Genomic DNA, 21326 nt, shown 5'->3' with positions numbered 1-21326 from the left:
ATTTCTGTGGCAATGTATTTACTCTCAAAATCATGGTTTTTTTTTTTTTTTTTTTTTTTTTTTTTTTTTTAAATATAAATAACAATATAGATTGGAAGCTTGGATTGCAGTCACATACTTTTTCTCTTCTGTTGAACCTGAATCCCGTTTTCTGTTAAATTGCAGAATGGTTTCGGATAATTTATTTTGCTGCCTTTGCATCGAAGGAATTGTTTGTACTTGTGGGATTATTAGGATAAGCATGCTAATTTTGATGCAACAAGCTATTTACCAATTGATCAAATTTGTTTGTTACTTGACTAATCATTTTGCTTATCCTTCTACCTTCACAGTGATCGCTCTGATTCAAGCGCGTCAAAGGTAGTATGTTATCCAAGTTTATTTTTTCTCTCTTTATTTGTTTTTATTGCACTTCAAACGTATATCACACCAACAATGCTATTTTGCATGTTGTCTTTTTTCCGCTTTATATAATGTTTTGAAGTTTGCAAAAGTGACTTCACCTGGTTTTCTATTTTCTTGTTGTGGTGCATTGTTCTTGTTGAAATATATGGTGCTTGGGTAGTTTATTTCTCGACAAAGATTTCTCGGGTCCATTTTTGTCATGTTTCATAACTTTAAGGTTGCCTGCTGCATTCCTGTGTATTCGTGATATTGAAAGTGTTAAAAAAAACTATTTAAATAAAGATGTTTGTAGCTGAGTAATTGTTCAACCACTTGTGTATATATTTTTCGCCTAATTTGGGGGGGAATGGTGTGGGGGTTTTTTTTTTTTGAACATGTAAAATATTGTATTGTACAGCTCATAAAGGGCAGTATAATGTTTTGCACAGGGTGATTGTTGATTAAATCATGAACATATTTTCCTTGTACTGCATATTTGTGGATATGCAGCGTATGGTTCTTTCGGTAAACAATAGTTCAGGGATTTAACTGCCTTTCTGGAAGTTTTTCTTTTGGCTGATGAGGTTGTCTATTTTTGTCATTCTCGATTTGTTTATACAATGCATGACATTTGAAATAAAATAAATAGCCATGCTCTTTCAAGGCACTTTTTGTGTCCTGGATTTTATTGAAGGTAACTGATCAACTTATTATCCTGTTCATATGGTACATTGTTATGGAAGTAATACATTGTTCCTCATGTAATCATCAGATTTATGTTGTGCTGATTAGTAAAATAGGCGAGATGAAAGCCATTTTTGATTGGATTAACATGTAATGGATTATTTGTGAGATGACTTCCACTTCACAAAAATGACTTCCAATCATGACTTTTTTTCTTCCCATTCCGGACAAATCGTGCCGTTTTCAGCCGCAATCTGCATTTTAGTAACCGTTCACTGCCTCGTCTTGGAAACGTGCGTATTATAGACCGATTATGAATTGCCATCAAAGACAATAAAGTTATTTGAAATATTTTGAAGATGTCTCATTTTTAAATATCATGAATGCGAGATGTTTTACATGCATTCTAAAGTAATACAACTCGGTCATCCCAATTTCTTTATGCATGATGGTGTCTTGAAGGATTTTAAATTGAAAACTTAAAAGCAATTTGCAATGCAGTAATTGTGTTGCTTTGGTCTGATTTCCCATCTTTTTTTTTTTCTTTTTTTTTATTCTTCTTTACCTCAGTGGTGGATTTTATGGGATTTTTGTTGTTGCCAGTGAAGAAATTGTTACTAAAATATAACGTGAAGTTTATCAGTGCATACTGATTATAGTTTAGATGCCAATTAGCTGAAATTTTGCTTTTCAGACAATGAAGCAAAAAGTTCAAAGTTTAACGTTTTATTTTTTCGCAACGCTTACTTAGGGACTTGGATGCATTGTGTAAAAACTCCACCGGATGGTGGTTTCTTGAATTGGCACTGAATGTTCTGCAATTTCCACTCGAATCTAATTATTTGACGTGCAAAATCTAATGTTTATTTTAATTTCTGTGGATCCCAAATGCTTGTTACTGTGTATCAAACCTTGCTAGCTTCTTCCTCTTCCTCTTCTTCAAGAGTCGATGTGGAATCATCTTTATTTTAAAAATATTGTTCAATCACATAAAGGTAAAATTAAATGTAAATTTTTATCGTAACATTGACCTCGAAATTATGACTTCAAAACTTTTTGACGCCCGTCAAAATGCCGTCACGTTATGATGCCGTTATGACGCCCGCCAAAACTCGACGTTTTCTTGAATTGGAGCAGCTTCAGCAGTTTGGTCGCAATTTGTACCAATATTTATTGTAGTATAGTATTACAAATTAGCGTTCGTTTATATTAAGTTGGACTTGTATTATCGGGTAAAAGGTAAAAGGACCAATTTAATTATTGTTGCTATGTAATTGTGTTGAACTGAACCCTGTTCTTATTAGTTTCTTTATCTTACACCTGTCTTTCCTTTTTGCTAATCATGTGTTGTTCGATCTACTGTGATCAGTTTTATCTGAAGGTTGATAAGGGATGTTAACCAACATGGGGAAGTAAAACCACGCTTATGTTTAGGGCCTTAATCCCCACTCAGCCCTTCCCCCTTCTCTCTTGCTACGACTACGGGTTAACACTTGAAACGTAGAGTGTAACTTGGCTTCACATGGTGGCTCGCATTCCATCGTCACCCCTCTGTTGATTAAATCTTTTATGTTCCTACCTTTATTGGTATTTTGTTGATGGTGCCTCCCGTGCTTACGTCTTGGATATATCTGGAAATAAAGGGCACAATTTCAATTGTCAATCTTTCAACCCTCTCGCTTATGCAGGGACCTACACAGGTATCCTTTGATTTATGAAAGGGATGGAATGTACAGCAATACCTTACTTAGCGTTGTAGTTGTCACTTAGCGTTGTAGTCTCACTTAGCGTTGTAGTCGTCACTTAGCGTTGTAGTCGTCACTTAGCGTTGTAGTTGTCACTTAGCGTTGTAGTTGTCACTTAGCGTTGTAGTTGTCACTTAGCGTTGTAGTTGTCACTTAGCGTTGTAGTTGTCACTTAGCGTTGTAGTTGTCACTTAGCGTTGTAGTTGTCACTTAGCGTTGTACTTATATATGTGTTTAAGGACACGATATGTGAAACAATGTTGAGGGTCTAATATCCCATAGACTTGCATGTATTAATGGAGGGATGCGTTCTGATGATCATTGTTATAATTGTAATAATAACTTCCATTAACATTGCCGATAGCATGATGTGGATTAATATACATTGTATCGATGCTCAAATAATATGCATCTGGGGGAAAAAAAAAATCACACGTCGTAAATAAATGAACAAAAACAAAATTCATTTCAACACATCAGTCTTGTCTCTGAGCTAACATTGGTCGTGTTTGATGCCACTGAATGCCATTGTGGCATATGGGGAGTCTTTGGGAGTTGCTCGAGAGTGTTGTCCACGTCGCCCCTCAGGCTGGTGCAGGTGTTGGCTGTTTTCTCTTGAAGAATAAGTCTGGAGAAAGTTGTCTTGGCATCTTCCTTTTTTCTTTTTCTTCTTTTTTTTTTTCCTTGTGGAGCTCAATGTGGGATAAAAAAGCATTATACACCATTATTTTTACTGCAGTGCCAAGTCAGGATCATTTTTTGATGTGAGATGTGGAGCCTCGTTAACTTTATTGAGGATGTTTGGAAGACTTTACACATTAAAATACTCTGGTTGGTCCTCTTCTGTTGCCTCTAGCGTCTTCAACCCATTGTTGATCGAGCTCAATCAGGCCCTCATTGGTCAACCTCTCCCCATGAGAGTTAAGCAACTCCTCCACATTTCATGCGTTGGCTTTGTCGAATCCCACTTCGTTGACCAGCTCAACAATTTATTTGTGCTTTTTGAGTCACTGGGGTTTGAATCTCATGAAGTCGTCGATGCACCCAGGCCAAACCCTCCTCCAAACGCCGTTCATGCAGTTGTCTGTGACCTCCCTCCTAGTCCATGGGCCAATCACTCAAAATTGACTTTTCGGTACCAGTCGGGGGGACAAAGGCTCACTATATTTTTTGTAAAGAAGATGGGCTGGGGCATATATTTTGATATGATATCCATTCCAAATTGGTAGCTTTATAGTATTTTGGAGGGAAAATGTGTATTTTGGGGGCAAAATCCAGTTTTTCGAAAAGAAATTTTTTTTAGAAAATACTTGACAGGAAATTACTTTTGACAGTTGAAATTAATAACTATCAACAGTATTGATTTTTTCAGGTTGTTTACATTACGATTTTTGTCTGGTTGCCATGGAAATGGCCGTTTTGGGGCAAAAAAGGTTTTTTACACTATTTTCTAAAAAATTCATATGTCGGTAACAATTCAATATATTTGAATAGTTTCAGCTGAAATCATTTCCTTCGACCCCAAGGTAGTTTTTTAGTAACGTATAAGCACAAGATCACATGTCAAAATAGGGAATTTTTGTGGTCGGAGAATATTTCTTTTTGGAATTTTCCAAAAAATTCCCAAAGAAATGAAAAATCAATACATTCATAGTTTTTACACACATTTGTCAGGTATGCATGGTTGGTAATGGGCATTTATCCATTTATATCTTTCCAGACTGAGGCACATTGAGAATGGAGGAAGATGGTCTAATTCCACCAAAGCGGTTGTGTACAGACTGCTTGATCCACTGTACAGATGACTATTCTAAACTGGTGTCACCAAAGGACTTGCAGTCATGGCAGACATTGTTAAGGGCAGCAGAAATCAGAAACCATCAGCCTATTCTGACTATCGCAGTGAACCTGGCTGAGGGACATATCCCACCTGTGCAATATCATCATAAATGCCGCAGTGTTTTCACATTAAAAAGGAACCTTGATCGATTATGTACCATGGAACCCGGGGAAAATGTAGACATGGCTGAACATTCCCGACAAGTGGTACTGAGGCAGGAGCCAAGCTCTTCTCGAGTTTATGAAGCAAAGTGCATATTTTGTCAAAACAGTAACAAATACCTGAAGGGCTGAAGGGGCAGCATTCTAAGTAAAGACTTGTACAATGTACTCAGCTATGGGCTGACTCAACAATCAGACAGGTTGCCATACGAAAGATGGACCAAAGAATTCTTGCTGTTCTTAGCAGGGATCTTGTAGCTGCAGAGGGCCATGCTATCGTCATTATACAAGAGAAGAGAAGGTACCTGCCAGCTGCAGTGACAATGGCGACATTGCCCATATGGAAACTGACGAATCTGTCTACCAGGCTGCTGAGAAACTCTCATACAATGAGTTATTCAAATTCATTCGAAATGAAATCATTCAAAAGCCCAAAGTGATATATCTGACTGATATGACACTGCGACTACAATTATCAATGAAAATGTCCGGCATTGTGGAGGTAAAGGACTCCACCAAAAAGCATATCTGCCGCAGATTGGAGAGCGAGTTTGGTGGATTGCTTCATTTTGTTCAAAACGACAGTGGCAAATTGTTAGTATATCCTGATACCTTGTCAAGGGATGAACTTGCCAGAGATAACATGGAACTGAAGATGACAATAAATGCATTACAAGCATCAAAGTGACCCTATGTCAGTAGTAACCAAAGCTGCCTTACAAATGCGTACTGTTATTCGAAACCAGAGATTAATGGAAGATTGGCCACCACAACCATCAGAACTCACTGCTGAATCCGCACACATACCTAATGCAGTTACACATTTTCTGCAAATGATCATAACAGGTCAGCAAGGTAGAACAAACTCTCGTGTTCGTGTCGAAAGGCAGGTTTGCTCAATAGGCCAAGATTTAATATATGCGGTTACTGACGGTAGGCGTCGTCCACCAAAACATATCTTGTTGGCTCTTGTGGTCAAGTGTATCACAGGAAATATTGAGCTCATTAAACTTCTTAACAGACTTGGACATTGTATCTCATACTCAATGATGGAGCAAATAGAGACAGCATTGTGTATGCAGAAGTTTGGCTCCATATCTGAGGTCAGTCTGCCAGCCAGCGTTCTGGTTTTGCAGGCCACTACCCTTGTGTGGGACAATATTGATAAACTTGAAGAAACACTGAGTGGTGGTGGAACTTCACACCGTGTGAACGGCATTGCAATCCAGGACAAGTTTATTGGACCCATACAAGAACAGCCGAAAACACCTGTTACAAAAAGCAAAAAGAGATCCATCGACATTGAAGAGGCCCCTCTTCCTCAGTACAATTCTGGGGAACGGGTTGGTCCAGCACCAATTATTTCGATTGAACCAAATGCTACAGATGCAGTTACAGAAGCGCAGTTAAAGAATCGGTTATGGATGATATTTCGCCAACAAGATGGTACTGTGCCGAGCTGGACAGGATTCAACATTCTGGCTCGTAACAATGTCAATGTTATGCCTAACACCATAAGTTATCTACCAACTATAAATGCACCAGCAACAGAGATGTCAACTGTTTTTGAAATTCTGATTCAGTCTGAGATGATCAGACGTGAATTGCAGCTGCCTAGCATGGTATTAGTGTTCGATCAGGCATTGTATGCAAAGTGCTGAGATTGTTTGGAAGCACCCTGAAAATTTTAGTGGTCTTGTTCTCAGGATGGGCGATTTCCATACAATAATGAACTTCCAATCCACCATAGGCAAGCGTTTTCAAGATGCAGGTCTGCGAGAACTTGCTGTAGAATCTGGGATAATCGCTCAGGGCTCTGTGCAAGCAGTGATGGACAGACATCAATACAATAGAGCGGTCAGACTTCACAAGCTAGTCTATGAAACCATTCTAAGATTGGCATGGAAGCAATTCATCCCATGGTTGCAAACCAATCACATGGCAGATGTCATCTTAGATGATGCCATTCAATGCATTGAACTGACATGTGATGACATCAATCAAGACTCTGCGAATGCAGTCCTTGACAAACCTAGTGTCAAATGTATTCTCCATCTCTTTGACATATTCCTGCAAAATTTGCGAGATGGCAGTAGAGGTGAATTAGCCAGCTTCTGGATGTCATATGTTGATATGGTCGACATCATGCTAGGTCTGATATGGGCATCAAGAGAGGGAGATTGGCTACTGCATCTGAGCTACATCAGGCAATTGATCCCTTGGGCATTTGCATATGACAAAATAAACTATTCTCGTTATCTACCGATATATTTTGCTCAGATGTCACAACTTCCATCAAGTCACCCAGAGATACATGACCATTTCATAAGTGGAGGGTTCTCAGTCCAACGAGGAGGCCAGAATCCTTTCGGTAGAATCCCAGCTGATCAAACGATAGAGGAGACAGTTAACAGGGACACCAAAACACCTGGGGTCACTAAAGGGTTCAGTCTAAAATCAAAATCACTTCACCGATACTACATGACATCAGAATACCGTAGTGTTGCTCTGCGGCATATGTGTGAGATGGTACATCATCCAACTCCTCAGTTTTCTCACTGATCTTCAGACTCCACGGATAAAGAAGGATCATATCGATACCACGGCAGTTGCAGATATCCTTGAGCATGAATGGATGAATCCTATGAGTGGTGATCAGTCAGAACTTGTAAGCATTTCTACTGGACGGCTTGCCACCACAGACATCGCTGATGACTTAAAAAAGGCATATGCTGTTTGTGTTGAAGCATACAACAACTTCAAGAAGAATCGTCTGGAGGCTGATCCCCCCACTCAGACCTTCCACAGCAAACTTGTCAAACAGAAACTGAAAACATTCTCAGATATGACCAAGAAGAAACGTGTGACACAATCAAATGGGAAGGAAATAATCCTACGAGTTGACAAGCAATTGTTTGCACACATTATTCTTGCAGCTCAGAGCCGAGAGTTAAATCTTCAGCAAGTACTCGCGCACCCACTTGGCCCCGTTCCATGGTCCCTGGCGACACCGGATGGTTCATTGAGAAAAACCAACAAATCAGCTCTTGCCAAAGCATTGGTAAAGGATATCGATGCTGCTGAAACCATCCCACAGCCATCCGCTACTATCATTGATGGAATGAGTTTGGTTCAGCGATTGAAAGGGGACAATCAAACATTTGCAGAGCTTGCAGAAAGTTCTCACATTAGCACTTCATGAGGGCACCAACAGCCAGAGGATTGATATCATGTTTGATGTCTACCGTGATGAGTCGATAAAGAATGCTGAAAGATCTAGCCGTGGGGTGGAAGAGGGCCTGCAGTTCAAGAATATAACCAGAGGACACAAGATTAAACGGTGGAGAAAATTCTTGCAGACTCTTCAGAACAAATCTTGCCTGAACAAGTACATTATTGAAGAATGGAGTAGACCAGAGCACAGGGGCAGATTGGGCACCAAGGTTCTGTATGTAACATGTGAGGAACATTGCTATAAGCTGGCGATAAACAAATGGGAAGAAGACAATACGATGTTGTGTACACAAGAGGAAGCAGACACGCGAGTCCTCCTGCATGCCGCAAATGCAGCAATGAATGGATATAAAGCCGTCATCATAACTGCTGAAGACACAGACATTCTTGTGATCAGCATTGCCTTCTTCTACAGTATTCGTTGCCCAATATTGTATCAGAGAATTAGCACAAAAACCCGTCGAACATACATTGACATTGACATTGACATAGGCAAAGTTGCAAGCAGCCTTGGTGAGGAGTTGTGCACAGCTCTGATAGGTTTGCATGCCTTTACAGGCTGCGATTCAGTCAGTGCTTTTGCTGGCAGAGGAAAACTTCGTGGATTAAAACTAACTAAGTCAGTGGTAGCCTACCGAGAGTGCTTCAACGAGTTAGGTCAGTCTTGGCAGGTATCCGAGGGACTTATGCAGAAACTTGAAGCCTTCACATGCAATCTATGTATCAACTGGATTGACAGACGTGAATGAGTGTCGTTATCAGCTCTTCTGTGCAAAGAGGGGCAACACGGAATCCGAACAGTTACCTCCATGCAAGGATTGCCTATTCCAGCATGCTCAACGGGCAAACTACCAAGCTGGCATATGGCGTTGCTCGCTCCAGTGTATACCCGAAGTTCCTCGACCTAGCGATTGCGGCTGGACCATAGGTGACAATGGGGGCCTAGAGATTCTATGGATGACTGGTCTGCCAGCACCATCAGCAGTCTTGGAACTGATGAACTGTAATTGTGTTCGTTTATGTGATGCATCGAATTGCCCATGCATTACGAATGGCTTGAAATGTACCCAAATGTGCAAAAACCAAAAATGTGACAACCAGTTCGAGGAAACTGTGGACGACACGCAAACAGATGTATATAGTGAGGATAGTGATGATGACAGTGATTCTTAAATGTAAACCACAGTCAAACTGTGACCATGTGAATTTTGGCAATTTAACACACTTGAACTAACTATTAACATGTATCAGTCAAGTTGATGTTTTTCTTAGCAAAATGAGACATTTTAGCACATTTGCAATTGAGAAGTGATGAATGTTGTCAACATATATTACATTAAGATTTCACCCATTCTGTTACTGGCAACCAGTCTCTTAAAGTGGTATGTATATGTAACTCTGGGGACTTTCAAATGATGCAACAATGGCTAGTTAGACCATTGGTTCCAGATCAATTGTATTCAAGCATGGAAAATAGCTGGGAAATAAGCAGACTGCAATAACGGTGATAACTTATCCTTAACTGATGTATTGCAAGAAATGTCGCATTATGCAAAACAAATATTTCCATAGCAACAAGGACATGATTTGGATGTCTAGAATGCATATTTTCTTTGTTTTGTGATGATATACATGTATTGATCAATGTGTGTAAAAACTCTGAATGTATTGAATTTTCATTTTTTCATTATTTTTGGGATTTTTTAAAAACCGTAATGTAAACAACCTGAAAAAATCAACACTTGATAGTTATTAATTTCAACTTTCAAAAGTAATTTCCTGTCAAGCTTTGTTTTTTTATTGTTTTTTTCGAAAAACTGGATTTTGCCCCCAAAATACACATTTTCCCTCCAAAATACTATGAAGCTACCAATTTGGAATGGATATCATCAAAATATATGCCCCAGCCAATGTTCTTTCCAAAAAATATAGTGAGCCTTTGTGCCCCCACGTGGTACCGACATCTGCCCTGGCCCATGGACTATCCAGGCCTCAGTGATATTTTCAATGGCTTTCATGATAAGACTGCTAGGAGTCTCAACTGGATTGGCTGTCTTTGCCATCGATCTCACGGATTAGCTGAGAAAAGGTGCATCAGTTAGTTGTGAGCCTTGAATGATTGAACCATGATCCATTGGCTGTAGGAGACTTGTGTTTGGGGAAACACAACTTCAACTTTGATGCCAGTTTTTATGGTGTATCCTGTAGGGCGATGCTGTCTCGAACAGCGTGCGTTTGTCTGTCCGTCTGTCCGTCTGTCCGTCTGTCCCCACAAACGTACACCAATCGGAGTCAAGGATCTGTTTACATGACAGGGGGCCTTGGGGCTAGCGTTTAGTAACCACTAGACTATAAGACACGTCCATTTGCTGACGGAAATACCAATCTTTTCTGCGATGGCTAATCTATGGGGGGAGGAGGGGAGGATTCCTGAGAGATCCTGCTCTCTGTGCAGGGATAACCAACGTCACGTGTTGGCATTTGCAGTTTTGGCACGTGTGTCTATGTACCAGTAAAAAATTTAAAATCGGGAGTGGCTCTCAGCTTACAAAAAAAATTTGGATCACAAACACTCTCGCGCGTTACCCGAATCCACTGTAGTTGGATGTTTTGAAATCCGTTAATCGGTTCTCAAGTTATAACATGACGAACAAACGACAGACAGATAGACAGACATGACTCCTTTTATAATATTGAAGATTACAGTTGCATATTTCACTGAAATGAAATTTAATAATCTGTGGAACGTTTTGGGGTGTCGTAAGGTAGGGAGGAGGTTTGAGAAATTCCTCAATACAATTATGATTTTGAAATGCGATTGACATGGATCTTGCTCCCAAATGCCGAAATGAACAGATAACGGCACGCTGCTTTGATAATATCTCGATACAATCGTGATTTAACATTATATTTTGATGTACTAATGCAGTACTATAGTATTAATTTGTGATTGAAATGATGCTGTTTGGAATGAAGAGATATCGAGTTAAAAGCAGAATGAGGAAATGACGTATGGTTTCCTTCCATGGCATTCTCGGATTCCCCATTTGCAGTTTCGCCTTGGACTGGACACAGAATAGCAACATTCAGACTGGTTCCATATTTTTTTGTGGAAGTCCATGAACCTGCTGTCAATGCATGACAATCGACTGAAGGTAGAACAGGAATGTGAAATTGGTTCATCGTTTGGCTTTTTTTTTTTAAACCAGTCATTCACGAAGCAGCTGTCTTTGCATGAAGTCAAAAAAATTTAATACTTACATTATTTGCTAACTGGTATCCCCACCCAGGTCATACTATCCTCTTAATCTGAAGTATCAAACAAACCCAGCCATGCCGTTGTTAGACTATTGGTCTTGTTTTTTTTAGTTTTTTTTTTAACTTCATGTTCTTGGCTCGTGGAAGAGCTATGGTGGAACAAATCAGGATACGACATGACAAAGGGAACAGCAGGAGAAAAGGGAAACGCCAACAGCAGGGTGGAGAGAGAGAAAATAGATGGAGACTGCCAAACGAGGGATGCAGATAATGGTGCGTGGTAAGGCAGAATGCAAAAGCTGGAAAAGATGGATACATAAGCAAAACTTTTGGGAGGGTTGGGGGTGGTTTAACAAGTTTAGAAAAGATGATTTTGGGTGGGGGATTACTTGAGATGGTGGTGAAAATCGACCTTGAAGACCTGGAGGGAAGAAGGTCAATGAAGAGTTTTCCATAGTTTTTTTTTTGTATACAACATCGTGGTTCGTGTAAGAGCTAACAATTGCAAAAAAAACGGACACACAGAACATACAATAAAGGGAGCAGGAGACAATATGGGGAGAGAGGGAAGCACACAAAAGTACAACAGCAGAGAACAGGGACATTTTGAAATATCTGGAGCTACTGCGTTGTGCAGGGGAAAGGAGGTGGGGAAAAAGAGGAATAAAGGAGTGGATGTGAGCAGTGGTTCTGATTGAGGCAGTTTCAGTAGGAGGGGGTTGCTGCCAGACCACATCAGTCCTGCAGATACCTGAGGAGGGGACAAAGTACTGAGACGGCAGAGGGTGCAAGACTTGGCAAGGTGCCACCAGGTTTTGGAGGAGGGAGACATGTTTGAAAGCTCATTCTTGAGATTGGACGAATATTGTTTCTGGCTCTCCAGAGAGTAGACACTTATGTAATGATCTGATTGATTATGATGATGGAATGAGCTTTGTGGAGTGATCTGAGATTGTCTTCAGTTGGATTTGAATTCCAGGAGGAGAATGCAGGTTGTGAAACAACTGCCTCACTAATGGATTCAGAGTAATAAGAGCTGGAGGATGGGATGAATCTGTGCATAAGAGGGAGCAGGTTTATGTGGCTGAATCAGGCATCACAATTCCTTTATTTTAAAGGAAATTCCTTTATTTTTGTGAAAAATTCCTTCAAACTCCTTTAACTTTTTCCGAGGGAGAACAATTTTTGAAAATCGTGAAATAACACGTCATATCCTAAAATGCACAGAATTCCATAATTTTGAACCACTAAATCGTAAAATTTTCCAGAAGTATCACTTACAAAATATTTCAAATCTAATCTGGAACAGGGTCTCTTGGTTCAGTATTCTCAATTGCTTAATTCTGGATTCATTTTCATATATATATCTGTTGTCTCATCACTGAACTACTCCCACAAACTTTTGTGAAATCGTACCAAACTTCTGGTATGCGCATCTCTCCCGTCGGTATGTCCTCAGGGTATTTTTTTTGAAAACATTTACAATTTTTTTTTTGGGGGGGGGGGGGGGATTTTTTTCCCCCCAACTTAAGTTTTCAACTTCAATTGTTTATAAATTTGTGCAAAATTTGTGCAAAATAATTGTTTGAATTATGATTGGTGTACACCATGACAAAACGGCAACTCTGGTACAGTCATTTATCTATACATCTACACATCTGGCCAGTGTATGTGTTGTCACTTAACGACTCCCTCAAACTTTTGTTTCCGTGGTTGTGAAGTGTTTTTAATAACGTGGTGGTGAGGTGTTTTTAATTACGTGGTGGTGAGGTGTTTTTAAATCACGTGATGGTGAGGTATTTATAATTACGTGGTGGTGAGGTGTTTTCAATTATGTGGTGGTGAGGTGTTTTCAATTATGTGGTGGTGAGGTGGTTTCAATTATGTGGTGGTGAGTTTTTAATTAGTTGGTGAGGTGATTTGAATTACTTGGTGGTGAGGTGATTTGAATTACTTGGTGGTGTGATTTGAATTACTTGGTGGTGAGGTGATTTGAATTACTTGGTGGTGAGGTGATTTGAATTACTTGGTGGTGAGGTGTTTTGAATTACTTGTTGGTGAGGTGTTTTGAATTACTTGGTGAGGTGCTTTCAATTACGTGGCTGTGAGGTATTTTTAATTTTGTGGTGGTGTGTTTTCAATTTTGTGGCTGAGGTGTTTTTATTACATGCTTTATGGCTGTGAGGTGTTTTCAATTTCATGGTGGTGGTGTTTTTTATTTTATGGTGGTGAGGTGTTATTACGTGTTTTATGGCTGAGGTGTTTTCAATTTCGTGGCTGTGAGGTGTTTTCAATTTCGTGGTGGTGAGGTGTTCTTATTACGTGTTTTATGGCTGTGAGGTGTTTTCAATTTCGTGGTGGTGAGGTGTTTTTAATTTCGTGGTGGACTGGTGGTGAGGTGTTTTTAATTTCGTTGTGGTGAGGTTTTTAATTTAATGGTGAGGTGTTTTCAATTTCGTGGTGGTGTTTTTAATTTCGTTGTGGTGAGGTGTTTTTTATTTAATGGTGGTGAGGTGTTTTTTATTTAATGGTGGTGAGGTGTTTTTAATTTCGTGGTGGTGGGGTGTTTTTAATTTCGTGGTGGTGGGGTGTTTTTAATTTCGTTGTGGTGAGGTGTTTTTAATTTAATGGTGCTGAGGTGTTTTTAATTTTGTGGTGGGGTGTTTTTAATTTTGTGGCTGTGAGGTGTTATTACATGTTTTATGGCTGTGAGGTGTTATTACATGTTTTATGGCTGTGAGGTGTTATTACATGTTTTATGGCTGTGAGGTGTTCTTCATTTTGTGGTGGTGAGGTGTTTTTATTGTACCCCGTCGCACCGCGGAGCGAAAGGGGGGACTATGGTTTTCCCCGTACGTGTGTGCGTGCGTAAACGAAGGACCGAATTCTAATTGTGTGTGGGTGCAACCCACGTCAAAATCCAAGATGGCCGCCGCCATGTATGTCTGAACGTTGTGAGCGGAATATTTTGAAAAATAAGCGAAGTACCAACTTCTAATCTGGTGTGTGGGTGTATCTAGGCATAAGGAAGAACGCTATTGAAAATTCGGTCGCCACGTCAAAATCCAAGATGGCCGCCTTGCGTCTTCGACTTTGTCAACTCGCATCACTTCACCGATGGGGGACCGAGGCGTAACGCTTGTTACGTGTTTTATGGCTGTGAGGTGTTTTGAATTACTTGGTGGTGAGGTGTTTTGAATTACTTGGTGGTGAGGTGTTTTAAATTACGTGGTGGTGAGGTGGAATCGTCCCAAACTTCCAGTCTGCACCTACCCCTCCCCTATGTATGTGCTGAGGGGTTCGTGCTTGAAAAAAAACAAAACATTCAACCAAAATCTTCAACCTAAATTGCCTATAAAAATGTAATATCACAAATACATTTGTGCAAAATAATTGGTTGTATTTTTTTTACCTCATAGAAGCAAGTCACGTGTTATGGTTATGAAACGCGAATGTTGAGGTCCGATTACAGTATTTAAAAGTAAAAAGATGGATTTTTTTTTTGGGATATTATATATTTCGTTTTATGTAGCGATATGAAAGGTAATATTAAATGATCCCTGACCCCATTCCTTTGTGGGTGCAGGGAGGTGTTTTAGGCCCCAGCAAAAAAAATAAAAAATGATATCTTCAAAATGCCAACATAATTGAAACAACACGGGGCAATGCTGGGTACTCCTGCTCATCTCTATATATAAAGGTGTCTGTGTGTCTGTCCGCTTATAACTCAAGAACTACACATCGGAGAAAAGTTTTAGACACAGATTCGGAATCAGCATAAAATCCCGGTGGTTTTAGGCTACGTTTTATTTTAATATCAATGGTTTAAAAAAACCGCGCCAGCTGCAATTCCATGGTGTAGTTTGTGGCGGCGCTAGACGTTCGGGGTGTATTGCAATGGTTTGTCGGGTTTGGCTGTGGGTCCAGAATAGCTTCCATTTCCTTACGTTCTTCCACTTTTATATTGATTCTTCTGTTACAACGCCTTCCTTATCTACCTTATATCCCCCCGATGAGGCCTCTACATAATTTCATGCGGCACAATTTCGTGCATTTTGAGTGAAAGAAGTGACTAAGTTGTAGGAGGAAGAAGAGGCGCGGTCACTGTGGAGGCCTCGATCGTGAGTGGAAATGGTGGAAATTGCGTTTGTATCGCAAAGTAAAGGATCTGCATTCATTTCTGAACTTGCATTGGTGGATTGTTATACATCTGCATTATTTTTCATTAAAAAACTTTATGTTGAACTTGGAAGGCTCCAATCACGGACTATATATATAGCCCTCATTGAGGTAAAAATAAAAGTAAAAAGCCTGCTATCGCTTGCCAGGCTAGCCGTTCCCCCCTCCCCCTCCCCATGCCCCTCCCTTTCCCCCCTACCCCCTCCCCTCCCCCCTCCCCCTCCACCCTGCCCCCTCCCCTTCTCCCTTCCCCCTCCCCCCCCTCTTCCCTCTCCTCCTCCCCCTCCCCCTTCCCCCTCTTCTCCCCTCCCCCCTCTTCTCCCCTCCCCACCCCTTCCCCTGCCCGGCAATGCCGGGTACTTCCCATGGCCAGCTGTACGTGGGCTGCTCGAGGGTTGGAAAACCAAGCAATCTTTAGGTCTTGGCACCAAGTAAGAAAACCAGAAATGTTGTATACCAAGAGGTTTTGAGAAATTGACAATTGACAAAACGTCATGTAGGAAATGTACTGTGATATTGCTCTAAAATATACATGTTCTTTTCATCATATATTTGTCTTATTCTTATTCAACCCGGGCGAAGCCGGGTACCTCAGCTAGTGCTAAATAAATAAGGAATCCTTAACCTCATCAAGGCATGTTTAGTCACCATGAAATCGTGGATGCTTTGCTCTGCTGCACGTCCATCAATGAGGGAAGAGACGGAGAGGGGTTGAGGTTGTGATTATTCAGGTATGATGGATGGAGGAAGTCGTGAAGGTAGTTTGTGAAGATGAGGTTTGGAAAAGGATAGAGGGGGCAGCAGCATGCACTGTTGCCACACCTGTACAGGTAGCAGAAGAAAGGTAAGTAGAGCTGTCTAAGTCGAGGAATGATATGGAAGAGGTGCACAACAATTTGGAAGAGGATGGCGGCGGGGGGAGCAATGTGATCTTTAAATTGGCTCGTGACAGGGATAAGAAAGCAATGACATGTCGGGGGCAGTGGTGACAAAGGATGGTGGTGAGACAGGCATGTGAAGAAGGTTTGAATGTGTGGGCAGGTTGTTTCAAAGAGCTGTTGAACCAGAAGGAAGCAACGGCGAGCTGGAGCTACTGCATTATGTGCAGGGGAAAGGAGATGGTTCCAAAAGTGTGGGCAGGTTGTTTCAAAGAGCTGTTGAACCAGAAGGAAGCAACGGCGAACTGGAGCTACTGCATTATGTGCAGGGGAAAGGAGATGGTTCCAAAAGGAGACTTGGCTTCCAAAAAGCAGGACGGTCCCAATTTGTCATGAACAGTCGTTCCAAATGGGCTTTGGGGCGCATAATCTGCGATGTAATCGGTGGGATTGTTGCTTCGGGCTTAATGAAGGGGTTGTGTATGTTCCCTTCGTAATGTGAACTTTCATTATGCGGCTGCTTGTTTTCCGTTTGACAATAATGCTAATGGCAAAATTACACTTTGTTTCCTAACCGTAACTTTTCGGTCTAAAAGCAAAGCCATATGCTGCTTGGTATAATGGTTTTGGTTGCAAGTGACAATATTATTTTCCTAAAAGGTAAATTGATTTAGTTGTAACACTTCCCAAAATCCATTTTTAATCCAAGTTTCTATTGAAGGGAGAAGGCAGCAGGAAGTGGAGGAGGTTGTTTTTAAGCCTTTCATTCCGAAAAATTCAAGGTGGGGAACCCGATTGAAGCAAGGGTGGAAATCACTCCATTTATGACGACGAAACGTCTGATGCCCCTCGTGGAGATCGGTTTCTGAGGTTTGGGACATGGAATGTAGGGACAATGACAGGGATATCAGGAGAAGTGGTGGAAGTATTGGTCAGAAGAAGAGTGGACATATGTTGTGTGCAGGAGACGAGATGGAAGGGAAGTGGTGTGAGAATGGTGAAGGGTAGGCAGGGACAGAAATACAAGTTTGTGGCAAGGGTGCCCAGAAGGCGTGAATGGTGTTGGCGTCATGTTTTCTGAGGAGTTTGTAGACAGTGTGGTGAGTGTGACTTGAGTGAGTGAAAGGTTGATGATGGTGAAAATGATGATTGGAAAGCTCTTGGTGAATGTCATCTCGGGATATGCTCCGCAGGTCGGTTGGAGCGATGAAGATGAGGACAAGTACAGATACATTCAAAGTACACCGCCCCCATGCCAAATAATTAAATATCCCACAGCGCGGCATTGGCGGGGTGCCTCCGCCGCCCGGCAATGCTGTGGTGCAGCTCATAGACTGCATTGGGAGGGAGAGGTGTACAATAATTGATTGATTAATTGCATAATTAAAATCAATAAAAGATTATCATTATCATATCTTGAGTGAGATGTGCATGGAAGAAGTTTCGGGAACTGAGTGGCGTGCTGACGAGGAGGGGAGTGTCGTTGAAGCTGAAGGGAAAGGTGTATGCTGCATGTGTGAAGTGTTGTGATTTATGGGAGCGAGACATGGGTATTGGGTAATGAACGGAGAGCAGCAACGAAAGCTGGAAAGGGTGGAAATGCGAATGGTTCGGTGGATGTGCGGAGTATCATCGAGAGAGAGAGAGGAAGACAAATGATGAATTGCGAAAGATTATGGGAATAGAGCATGTGATTGATGCTGTGAAGAGGAACAGTTTGAGATGGTTTGGTCATGTGTTGAGGAAGGATGAAAGTGACTGGTTGAGAAGAGTGATGGAAATGAATGTAGAAGGAAGTAGAGGACGGGCAAGACCGAGAAAGACTTGGCTAAAGATGGTGGAAGAAGAAATGCGGGCAAGGGGGTTAACAAGGGGAGATGCAGCAAATCGGGCAAAATGGAGAAGATTGTCATGGGGACCACAAGAATAACCCCTGCTCTTGCAGGGAAAATGGCCTTAAAATGCCTGTTGTTGTTGTCTGTTGTATTATCATAAAATATTTTCTTAATCAGATGGCTAATAGCATAACTAAGCCACGAGTGCTTCATCCGAAGAAGTATCGATTAGAAATTTAATTAAATAAGTCATTAATAAAAAAATTAAATCATTAATTGATTAGTCAATAAATAAATTAATCGATTAAATGCTTAATCAATAAATCAAAAATATACTTTATAGCCGCATCACTTGGTCACTGTCATGTCCAAATATTAGCCTCCTAGCTCCAAAGGTTCCTGAGATATTGGCCAAATGAGAAAGAAAATAAACAAATAACGACAGATACATTCAAAGTACACCGCCCCCTTGCCAAATAATTAAATATTCTACAGCGCGGCATTGCCGCAGTGCAGCTCAGAGGCTGCTTTGGGAGGGAGAGGTGTACGCTAATTCATTGATTAATTGTATAATTAAAATCAATAAAAGATTATCACAAATTATTTTCTTAATCAATTGGCTAATAGCATAACTGAACCACTCGTGCTTCATCCGAAGATGTATCTTTTAGAAATTTAATTAAATAAGTCATTAATAAAAAATTAAATAATTAATTGATTCACCAATAAATAATTAATCGATTAAATGATTAATCAATAAATCAAAAATATCCTTGATAGCCACATCACTTGGTCACTGTCATGTCCAAATATTAGCTTCCCAGCTCAAAAGGTGCCTGAGATATTGGCCAAATGAGAAAGAAAATAAATAAATGATTAATAATGAAAATAAATAAATAATAATCATTAAAAAATTAAATTATTAATCAATTCGGTCACAGAACACATAAACCACCACCATTTCATCAGAATGTGTGACTGAATTTATTTATTTATTTTTTAGTAATTAATCGAATAATTAAATAATTAATTGATTGATCAATAAATCAAACATATCCTTGATAGCCACATCACTTGGTCACTCATGTCCAAATATTAGCTTCCGAGCTCAAAAGGTGCCTGAGATATTGGCCAAATGAGAAAGAAAATAAATAAATGATTAATAATGAAAAAAAAATAATAATAATCGTAAAAAAATTATATTACGAATCAATTCGGTCAGAGAACACATAAACCACCACCATTTCATCAGAATCTGTAACTTAAAAAAAAAAACATTTTTGTAGTCATCGAATAATTAATCGATTAATTGATTAATTAACAAGTACAAATACATTCAAAGTACACCGCCCCATGCCAAATAATTAAATATGCTGCAGCGCGGCATTGCCGGGGCGCCCGGCAATACCGCAGTCCAGCTCATTGAGGCTGCATTGGGAGGGAGAGGTGTACACTAATTGAGTGATTAATTGTATAATTAAAATCAATAAAAGATTATCACAAAATATTTTCATAATCAATTGGCTAATAGCATACCTAAAGCACTAGTGCTTCATCCGAAGATGTATCTTTTAGAAATTTAATTAAATAAGTCATTCATAAAAAATTAAATAATTAATTGATTACTCAATAAATAATTGATCGATTAATCAATAAATAATTAATAGATGAAATGATTAATCAATAAATCAAAAATATCCTTGATAGCCACATCACTTGGTCACTCATGTCCAAATATTAGCTTCCCAGCTCAAAAGGTGCCTGAGATATTGGCCAAATGAGAAAGAAAATAAATAAATGATTAATAATGAAAATAAATAAATAATCATAAAAAAATTAAATTATTAATCAATTTGGTCAGAGAACACATAAACTACCACTATTTCATCAGAATCTGTAACTTAAAAAAAAAAATTTTTTTTGTCATTAATCGAATAATTAATTGATTAATTAATAAATCAAAAATATCCTTTGCAGCCAAATCACCTGGTCATTGGCATGTCCAAATGTCAGCTTCCTAACTCAAAAGGTGCCTGAGTTGATGGTCAGAAGAGAAAGGAAATTTGATTAATTAAATAAGTACTTAATTAATCGCTAATAATTAAATAACTCCTCAATTTATTGATTAATCAAAAAAAAAAAATACCGTTTTTGACAGGACTTGCTCACTATTGTGCCGAAATTTCTGCTTCCTAGCTCAAAGGATGGCTGAGATATCGCCCAGACAAACAAGCAAGAAAGCAAGAAAGAAAACAAGAAAGAAACCAGAGTGAAAACTGAGTACTCTCTTTCAGCGTGCGTCACTGCCGGAGCCCCCTTTGGTGCCCGGCAATGACGATTTGCAATGCCTGGAGATGGCATAGGAAAGGAGATGTGTACAATAAATCAAAAATAGCCTTTAAAGCCAAATCACCTGGTCATTGGCATGTCCAAATATCAGCTTCCGAACTCAAAAGGTGCCTGAGTTAATGGTCAGAAGAGAAAGGAAATTTGATTCATTAAATAAGTACTTAATTAATCGCTAGTAATTAAATAACTCCTCAATTAATTGATTAAACAAAAAATACCGTTTTTGACAAGACTTGCTCACTATTGTGCTGAAATTTCAGCTTCCTCGCTCAAAGGATGGCTGAGATATCGCCTGGACAACCAAGAAAGAAAACAAACAAGTACACATACATTCAAAGTACACCGCCCCCCTTCCAAATAATTAAATATCTTACAGCGCGGCATTGCCGGGGCGCCTCCGGCGCCCGGCAATACCGCAGTGCAGCTCATTGAGGCTGCATTGGGAGGTAGAGGTGTACACTAATTGATTGATTAATTGTATAATTAAAATCAATAAAAGATCATCACAAAATATTTTCATAATCAATTGGCTAATAGCATAACTAAACCACTAGTGCTTCATCCGAAGATGTATCTTTTAGAAATTTAATTAAATAAATAATTAATAAAAAATTAAATAATTAATTGATTAATCAATAAATAATTAATTGATTAAATGATTAATCAATAAATCAAAAATATCCTTGATAGCCACATCACTTGGTCACTGTCATGTCCAAATATTAGCTTCCCAGCTCAAAAGGTACCTGAGATATTGGCCAAATAAGAAAGAAAATAAA

General features: G+C 39.7%; 1 protein-coding gene across 3 annotated transcripts in view; it reads left to right on the top strand.

The window, feature by feature from the left end:
• RBBP6 (RB binding protein 6, ubiquitin ligase) overlaps positions 1-21326 on the top strand; it is a 164555-nt gene that overhangs the window by 15916 nt on the left and 127313 nt on the right. For all 3 annotated transcript variants that reach the window (XM_068110380.2, XM_068110379.2, XM_068110381.2), the window contains exon 3: positions 333-360. In XM_068110380.2, coding sequence (XP_067966481.2) covers positions 333-360 — 28 coding nt within the window. The remainder of the gene's footprint in view (positions 1-332; positions 361-21326) is intronic.

The sequence above is a fragment of the Myxine glutinosa genome, chromosome 3 (assembly GCF_964187855.1).
Source record: "Myxine glutinosa chromosome 3, kmMyxGlut1.1, whole genome shotgun sequence".
NCBI classification, from domain to species: Eukaryota; Metazoa; Chordata; class Myxini; order Myxiniformes; family Myxinidae; genus Myxine; species Myxine glutinosa.
The sequence above is the reverse complement of the archived record's forward strand: the minus strand, read 5'-3'. Positions and strand labels throughout refer to the sequence as shown.